The sequence below is a fragment of the Corvus moneduloides genome, chromosome 13, assembly GCF_009650955.1.
Source record: "Corvus moneduloides isolate bCorMon1 chromosome 13, bCorMon1.pri, whole genome shotgun sequence".
NCBI lineage: Eukaryota > Metazoa > Chordata > Aves > Passeriformes > Corvidae > Corvus > Corvus moneduloides.
In genome coordinates this window covers 4,881,846-4,891,183 of record NC_045488.1, presented here as the reverse complement: position 1 = coordinate 4,891,183, position 9,338 = coordinate 4,881,846, and the positions used below count along the sequence as shown (strand labels likewise).

Below are 9,338 nucleotides of genomic sequence, written 5' to 3'. Positions count from 1 at the left end.
AAAAAAGTATATGTATACATATATATCGGGTGTGAGGTGGAAATGCTGTGCATGTGAAGAAGCTGTAGTGGATTGCCTCAGAGCCCCACACAGAGCAAAGAAAACAGAAACAAGCAGGTGACATTATAGATAACAAGAGACTCTAAGCCCATCGCTGCCTTCCCACAGGGCACAGAAGGCGAGGGGGCTGTGAGGCACTGACCTCACACAGCGCCCTGAGCCCCCCAGGCGACCCCGCTCGGAGACACCCTCTCCTTCACGGTCAGTATTTACAGCAAAATAAATTTATTTGTGGGGCAGGAGGGCGGACACCACCGTCCCCAGCAGCTGCCGCCGGCTCGCCCTCCCGCCGCCGCGTTCGCCTCACGTCACCCCTGCGGGTGGGGGGGCGCATGGGGCGGGCCGCTGTCCCTTTAAATAGCATTCGGTGGTTCACGTCGCCGCCGTCGCCGTGTAATAATTACTCGCGGGCCGTAGCGCCGCCTCCCGCTCCCTGCGGCCTCCCTTCCCGGGCTCCGCCAATCAGCGCCCGCCCGCGTCACTCTGAGGGCAACGAAACACGGAGAAAGGGGTAAAAAAAGTTTGGTGAGGAGCGAGCGGGGCCGGCGGGCGCGGCGGGCCCGGCGCAGGTGAGGGAGCGCGGTGGGGCCGGGGCGGCCGGGCCGGGGCTGCGGCAGCGACTCCGCACCCGCGGCGGGGCGGGGGGACGGCGGTTCGCCCGCCCACCGGCCCCCGGGAGCGGTGGAGGGGCTGTGGGGAAGGTCCCCCCTTCGTACCCCTGACCCCCGCACCCTGCGGGCGAGGGGCTGCGGGGCGACGCGGGCGCGGGGCCCGCGGCTCTTTCTCTGCCTTTTTTGGTGGTTCCGTCTTTCTCTCCCCACCCCCGGCGGGCGGCTGCGTGCGCAGGAGCCATCCCGGGGCAGAGGTGTTTGTACTCGTGTCCTTGGGTGGAAGGGAGAGGCAGAGCCGGCCCGCCGCCAGCGCTGCGCCGGCCGGCCCCGCGTCCTCCGCGCGGACCGCGGGGGTTTTGGGAGCGGCTGGACCCGGCGGCGGTGCCCTGTGGGCCCGAGGGTTCCCCCGCTGCGGTCCGGGCCCCGCTGCCCCCCGGGTGAGCCCAGTGCGGCGGGTTTGGCTGGTGTGGGGACAGGGGTGCTCGGGAATCAGCATGCAGTCTGTGTTGTGCCATTCTTCTGGTTAAACCAAGGGTTAACGCTAACGCCGTTTGTCGTACTTTCGCGTTTTGCTTTCTGAAAGTTATTGTTGTTGTTTTGGTGTTGGCCCAGGAACCCTGTGAGATTTAACCCATCTTACCTCCTAGGCTTTGCCAAAAGCCTGGAGTGATAGATAAGGGGTGTGAACATCCACTCGTGTTTCCACAGGATGTTAGGATTGGGTAACCTTAGAAAATAAAAAGGGCAGTTATCTTAGTGCTAATAACAACAGCAGCAACAACGAAATACAGAAGCTTCCACCATATGTGCTGATGTAATGTGGAGGCATTCAGCAAAGCCGTGGTAGTTACTTCACCCCCTGCATGGATTGACTTCAAGTGCACCGTTGTGTTCTGAAGTCCATTCCCGGAGTGTTTGTCCAGGCTTGTCCTATAATAGGTGTCATTGCATAAGAGCTACAGGGAGCAAAGAGCGTGCCGAGTTTCTTTCACTCTTCTAAGGTTCTGTGCTCACATCTTAACTGTGCCAAACTCTACCCTGAAAAGAGAAGGGTACAGCTTGGTAAGCTGCCCTGTGAACTTCAAGGGGAAAAAAAAAAGAAGAAATTATTCTCTTCTTCCTCTTACTTACAAGCAAATGGTTTTGTTTGTCTTGTGTCAAGTAATTTTTTGTACAGAGTGCTAATCCTCTTCTGAGCTGTGGATGATGGTAAGTCAACAATTGAGGAAGTAAATATGTCAATTCCTTCCTTTGTCTCTTTCTCGTCTGTCCTCTAACTTTTACAGCTTTACTCTTTGAATTTTATCTGATTTGTTTTTGTAGTGCTGAGGTACCTACACCTGTTCTTTATTATCACCTAACTTAGAACAAGGGGACTAGCTCTTTTCTGATCTGTCTTGTGTTTGTTCAGGTCAAAATAAATGTATATTGGGAAGACTTTTATTCCTTATACTGAATAACAAAGTCTCTGACATGTCAGTGGCGTAATTGGGTTTATTACTTTGCAGATAGGGGAGAAGATACTCTTCACTACTGGAGAAACTGTCTCCTGTATGTATTTCATAGAATACTTCTTAAAATGCTTGTCTTAAAAACCTGTGAATCATGTTAAATTTATTTTAATCTGTTACTGTTTTACTTCTTGACTAATCATGAATTTATGGCAAAAATTAACAACATTGTATATGACATAGTATACTTACAGGAGTGTGATTGAAGAATGTAAGTTTATATTTCAACTTCTTGATACTTCGTGGTCTCAGATGGCACATTCAAAACCTTACACAAATAGCTTGAAAGAGATAGTGGCAAGTTATCAAGAGGGAGAGTAGCATTAACACAAACTACTGAAAAGTTGCTATGGTTACAGATAAAGGTAATCCCTGTTTCTGTGAAAGTGTGTCGTTTTGTAACAGCTATATTAATCAGTGTGATTTCTGAGAGAATTGGAAGTGTACAAACTTCTGGCTCCATTTTCTTGGCAGTTAATTGCTATGCAGCCTTTTTTTTTAATACTGAATGAGCTATGACTTGCATTCAAGATATGTGATTTGACCTACAAAGATTATTATAGATTACAAATAAATGCACTTGGACTATACTACAGTTTCCTTTGAATTCAGTGTACTTATTTTTGCTCCACCCAAGAGATACCTGATATCAAGGAAGTGTCTTTTAAAATGTCTAGATCCTTTTTCAAGGACTTTGGCTGAAGCAAGTGATGTGGCCCTTTGTCACCAGAGACCTCGGTCGTGCAGCTGTACAAGATGCAATTCCATGTTCTGATTTAAAAAAAACCAACCAAAAAACACCCAGCCAAATCACACACCCCCAGAAAACCCCAACCACCCCAAAGCAAACCAATGTGGCAGCTGCTGAGAGACTGAGACCTCTTAGGGATGTCCAGCCTTATGGGGCAGGGACAGATGATTCTGTTAAGGGTTTATTCCCTGTATAGAAAGAGTTGGGATTCAACATTCTGGAACTTTAATAATATATCAGACCAGCTAAGCTTTGGGTGGTTTGAAGATAACTGCTAAAACATCCAGGGAAATGTGTGTGTCTGGTGTATCTGTGCTGCTGTCCAGACAGCGCAGCAGACCTCTCTGTATTTACCATGTGCACCTCTTTGTTATTTCCAGATCTGATTATTTTAGTGCAGTAGTACATCTGGGATTGAAAACAGCAAGAGGAATCTCAGAAGTTCGAGACTACTGAAAACTCATCAGTCTGGTATGTTCTCTTCAAACTCCTGGAATAGCAAGTTGAATTCTTTGTGTGTAGGGGCCTCCTTAGTTACAGCTAAGGATAAGTTTCCTGCTAGGTTTCTAAGATCTTGGCTTTTCATCAGCAATTTCGTTCTTGGGAAGTAATGTGCTACTAAGAGCTATGAACTGTGCATTGTTGGGTTTGTGTAGAAGATTGTTTTAGGTAGTGTTTGAAACAGGACAATGAACCCATGCTCTGGGGACCTTCAGTCAACATACACTCTGAACTTGTTTTCATCTTGCTTATCCAGCCTGGAAATTCCAGGTACTCTTGCACACTTTCAAAACTATAGTCAGGCTGGAAAGGAGCTATTGCTAGCAGACTTTGCAGAGACTGCACACCGATGTATTGAAGAATGCATAATATGAAAAGGAATGTTTGTTTCTTCACATAGGGAATTTTTTTTCCACTGCCTTTATGTAGTCATGGCCCTCATTAAGTTAATGGTTCTTTTAGGTTTGATAAAAAATTTAATAATGTTGTCTCAGAGTCATTTCTCAGATGCCGAAGTTCTGAAATTCCTATGCTATGTGCTTTTAAAATTGATACATTTTCAAAAATACACAGCAAGTTTGAGAACTACTGTTTATAAACAGGATTACAGCATCTGAGGGTGCCGGGAAGCTAAACACTGCTTTGAAAGCTGTCTCTAGTAATAAGAAAAGCTAAAATTCAGAACTATAATAATAATAAATAAACAATTCAGCACATGCTGTAGTGCAGACATAATTGACAACCAGAGGGTGAAGTCCTTTTCTCCAGTGCCTGTTCAGTGTGTGTATGCAGCAGATCAGTTTCTTTGCTACTTATTAACATGTACAGAATCCAGGAGGTATAATGGATTCAGGACTGAAAACCAGGTGCAAAATAGTGAAGAAAGCTCTTGTGGTTCACACTGATCTGTTGGGATCTGGACGTTGAGTAACCATCTCTTCATCTAATCCTTGAACAGCCATCACATGTAGCTTTTGATCACTGCTATTCTTGTCTCTGTTGAACGGGCAACTTAAAGATGAAAGGCTCTGTTCCTTGATCTCTTGAGCTGTGAAGTCTTCCAAACTTGCTGTCTTCTGCATGTGTAAGATTACAGGACAAATGGCCTTTTAGCTGTTCCATGATTACAGTAGTCAAATGAGAGTTAGGTGCTCTCTTACTGTCCAAATGAAAAGTTGGGTGGCAGCAAAGTGATTTTTTTTTTTTTAACACTGCTGTGAAAGCTTCTCTGCTTAGGGGTCTTGTAGCTGCAATCTTCTATTTTCATTTTTTCTGCATTGCTACAGATATTGAAGAGTAGCAAAGGCTTAACTTGAGCCTGAACCTTAAAATGTGCCTGTGCCATTTTTCCAGTGTACGTGTGTTTAGAGGGAAAATAGATGGCTTTTTGCAGAAACTGAGGCTAAAAATAAGGCTTTCTAATGTCTACTTTCATTACATTTCCTTCAGCATGGGATAATGAATAGCAATTTTTTAATGCATGGATTCCCAGCATTTAGATACAGATGTGTTTTACCCATGATTTCTAGTTCAGTGACCTAGTGTCAACCATGAATCCACTTCACAATGATGTGGGGATCTTCACTTTTGTGAGGATAACAAAGTACTCCTGGGGCTTTCTTAATACGACAGTTTTGTTGTGTGTTTGTGTTTTGGTTTTAAATGAGGTAAGCAAATCTGGGAGGCCTGTGCTGAGCAGAGGAGAGTTTGCTTTGCCATCTCCCTTCTGCTCTGGGTAAGCCATACTCTTGCTTATCAGAGGCTGGCCAAACTTCTGCCAGCTCAGACACTCAAGGCAGGTGGAAGGGGCTGATGAGCACCAGAGCTGGGTTTCAGGAGTTGGCCAGACTGCAGGGCTTGTGGGGGAAGAGGTGGGGAGGAAAAGGGATGAAACTTGTAGTGATAAGAGCTGCTAGTTGCCTGTGTGACAGAAGCATGATCTGAAGTGTGGGATGTTTGATGATAAAAATTATTTTTCATTGCTGTTACAAGGAGGTGGGACTGCTGTGGTAGCAAAGAGAGCTGGAGGCTTTTGGAGTAGTATGTTTGGTTTGGGTTTTTTTCCTCTCTTTTTTTAAAGTACCCTAACAACAATGCTGACTTCAGGGTTGTCGTGTCTTCTAGCACTTGGCAGTTTGGTTGATATGATTTGTGACTTGTGCTGCTGTTTTTATGGGCCTAAAGTTAATGTGCTCTAAATTGAAGCGTTCCAAGATTGGTTACTGAGATACTTGAGGGACACTTTACTGGTCTGTTTTGTTTGTGTGAACTGTGTTCTTGGTTTTGATTGCTTAGATAAAGGTTGGTCAAAAAAAGTGTCATGCGAGTATGAGTTATCCTCAGGGGACCCCAAATCAGCTTCCAGCAGTGCTGGCTCTCTCAGGGCACTGAATTCAGATGCAAGGATTAAGGTTCTTTCAGCTTATATAGGTATTTTGGGGGAAGTTATGTGAACATTGTTAATTCTGTTCTTGTAGTGTTTCATACATATCCATTTACAACCGATTGCTGCTTTTCAGTCCTACTTGGGTTTGTGGCACGATAGGTTGCTCTAAAATAGGTAACACAAAATGTGCTACTTCATCATTTTAGCAGAAGTAAATGTCCTTCCTGAAGGTGTTTTTTATGCTCTTTTTGGTGTATCACAGCTCAAGGGAGTACTTAGCTGTAAATATTTTCCGGCATTGCATGGTATTTGCAGTGAAACAGTGTGCTGGACTGCCTTGGACTTTATTAATCTGTATTAGGGAAGTTAAAATATCCCCATTTTGTGGTGTTGGTGGTGGGTGAAGTAAGGGAAGGCAGGCAGCTCCAGCATTGGGAGAGGAAAGGTGGCAAGAACCAGAAACAAGATTTTCCTCTCTGCCTTCGCACACAACAAAAACAACCCAAATGTGCTTGTGCTGGCAAGTGCTTTATCTTCCTCTAGCTTAGTATTTTTAGTGATTTTACACTAAACACATGAAAATATTTTATGTAAGGCAACCATGCTACCCAGATAAGTCTTGTGTAACTATGATGATACTTGTGGGTGCAGGAGGGAACACTGACTGTGTTTTGGATCTTCCCTGTGTTGCTTGATAGGAATGGGGCAAGGTTCGTCTTGAACCAGGTGTCATATCTACACTTGTGAAATACGTATTAAGCCTTGTTTTGTTTTTACTCATCCTGTCACTGGATAGATGGGTAGGGAACCACATCTATGTTTGCACAAAGGAAAAAGAAGCACTTTTAATCTAAAGGGACAGGATTTTGTGTAGTGCTGAGAGGAAGCTGTGCCATGAGAAACGCTGTTGTCATAACGTGCCCAGGATCTTGCAAATTTGTTCAGTCAAGTGAAGCCTGAATAAGCACAAAAAGTTTCTGGCAGAAACCGTGGTACCTTGTGGGATGGAGACAGTCACTTCCTGCGGAGCTCCTGCTGACTCATGCTTTAAATGGGTGGAAGTCTTTGGAACCGGCGACCCGATGTATTTTTAGCCGGGGTTACTAATTTGTATAGTGTGCTCGGCCTCCCAGGGTAATTCCAGTCACCCTTAAAGCGCGGATGGGCTCCAAACCCACAGCTAATTTTATCCCGTAAGTGGAGCAAGCGGCAGTTGTGTAATTGCCGCGGGAGAAGCGTTCCCAGCCTGCTCGGGTGTTATCCTCTCTTCCACCCCCGACCCCCCGGCCGGGAGCGAGGTGCCGGGAGCGGTGGGCGCCCCGCGGGGACCGGGGTCCGTCCCGGGCATCAGTCCCGGGGTGCGCCCGCCCGCGGCTCGGGTTTGTCACGGCGGGAGCGGGGCACGGTCCCTTTAAGAGCGCGCGCCCGGGGTGCCCGAGCCCGCCCAGCCTAACCTGCTAGCAAGGAAAAGTTCTTTACGTGACGGACAGGCCGCTCCGCCAATCAGCGGGCGCGGCCCGGCCGGCGGGGCCGGCCTCCGCCGCCTCGGCCAATAGGAGCGGGAGGGCGGGCCCCGTGCCCAGGGTAGGTTGCGCCGAAGTGCAGCTCCAAGTGAAGTTAATCTGGGGTGAAGCGAACAGAAAATTGTGGAGATCGTGTTGGTAGGAATTTTGCCGTTCTAATCGCGTCGTGTGGCGTCGTTCCGCCCTCCGGGGCAGTGGAGTTCATGTGCGTGGGGCTTTCCTTCGTCGTTTCGCTCTCTAATGATGGCAGGATATTAACATTTATGCAGGGAAGCAGAACAAAAGGGCTCTTTAGACAGGAAATAAGGTGCTGAGAGGCTCAAACTTGACCGAGTTTCTTTTGTCATCTCTCGGCTTTCACCGGGTGTTCTGATGTGGAAGAATCGAGCGGTTCCACATTGTCTTACGGAGAAATGTTAATTCTGAAATAGCGAGGATAATGCTGCTGTTTTGGAGTTACACAATGTTACAGGAAGAGAGCTCGATTTTAACTCTAACTTCCCTGATTCTGATGAGATTGGAGGTAACTAATTATGACAGCTGCTGTGGGATTATTCAGTGATAGCATTTGCTCCAAGTCATTTGTCTTAAATTGTCCTTTGTTGTATCACTGAAGGCTGCTGTGCTGTTGTCTGTGTGTTTGTTCTTGATGAGAAGAATGTCTCGCAGGTCTTTAGCATTTAGAACAAAGATATGTAAAAACTATGTAAAACATGGCAATTGTTCTCAATTTTAATCAGTTTTGTAGGGTGTCTGGGTCTGTCAGAGCTCTGATTACAAACACGGGCAGGAAAAATTAAGTATTACTGCTCTCTGTTGCAGCTATTACCCTTCCAGCCAAGGGAAATAAAAGGGGGGGGGGATTTTTTTTGCTTTGGAATTGGTCTGAGTCTCTTTGGAAACCTGTATTGCCTAATGATAGCAGGCGTTTTATTTGAGGAAAGATTATTTTCAGTTTCTGTACCAGTTATATCATATATAGTATTTTTAGTGACACTTTGTGCATCTGAAAGGGTTTCAGGAACAGGAAAAGTATGAATTGCCATGGGTGGCATGGGATAGGGTGAGAGGGAGGAGAGCAGGAAGTGGTGAGGCAGGAAACAGAGGGGTTCTAATGAGAATGAAGACTTTCTTTTAATTTTCACCCTTTCTATATTAGATGAGGCCGCATATAGAACAAGGCTTTCAGATTGGGAAATCTATTTTCTTACTTCCCTAAATATTTCCTGTTTTTTATAAAATCACTTGGGTTGATACACAGCTGCTCCTGGGAATTGGAAAGAAATACTCATGTCCCTGATACTTGTTGAGTCTAAGAAGCTGGATGGGTTTTGTATGATTAGTCATGGTGATAGAAGAATGGATGTGAAAAATTGAGCAACAGTCTTTCAAATGACCGTGGAAAGCAATGGCTTAGACCTTTACCAAATGTAAACAAGTGTTATTTTGAAAGTATAGCTCACTCTTTCAGTTTTACATTGAGCCACGCTGTTTTCTCCCAAAATGCTGGGTATAGATTGCATTCATATATCTGTCTATCTATCTATTGACACACTGGTGTCTTGCCATGGGCCAGTGGCTTGTAGGTCTGAATTACTAATTGTTCTTGTTGTCTTTATCTGCTCATGGCATGTTTTAGATGTCCTGCATTGTACTTAAATACTGGAAATACTTTTTTATAATGGGCAGTGACTGTATATGGTCTTTTAGCTGACAGTTGAGATAGGTTTCCTGTACTGGGTTTAAGACCAGGATATGTAAGTGTTTAAATACCTGGATATTAATTTCTTAACTTCCATGTGATGCTAGGCCTAAGACTAAGTGACTAGATCAGGTGTATGAGGTGAGGGCAAGAAGAATAGTAGAGTTAGGTGGAATTCCTCTAAACTTGGGAGTATGTGTATTAGAGTTGCTGAAACTAAAGGCAGCCAACTGAAGTATTTGTGTGCTATTAAATATTACATTTAGCCAAAAGCTGGTTTTGCTTTGAACAAG

At 45.4% G+C, this 9,338-nt stretch overlaps 1 protein-coding gene across 6 annotated transcripts in view; it reads left to right on the top strand.

The window, feature by feature from the left end:
- The first annotated feature begins 532 nt into the window (after positions 1-532).
- The window catches only part of ZFAND6 (zinc finger AN1-type containing 6), a 34,742-nt gene continuing 25,936 nt past the window's right edge, over positions 533-9,338 (top strand). The window contains exons 1-3 of one of the 6 annotated variants that reach the window (XM_032122562.1): positions 533-629; positions 2,180-2,222; positions 3,314-3,404. Coding sequence is in view for 1 of the 6 variants with exons in the window: in XM_032122560.1 (XP_031978451.1) it covers positions 7,547-7,548 (2 nt within the window). In the remaining 5 variants the exon portion in view is untranslated. The other 5 variants (XM_032122561.1, XM_032122564.1, XM_032122565.1 and 2 more) reach the window with 5 other exon arrangements.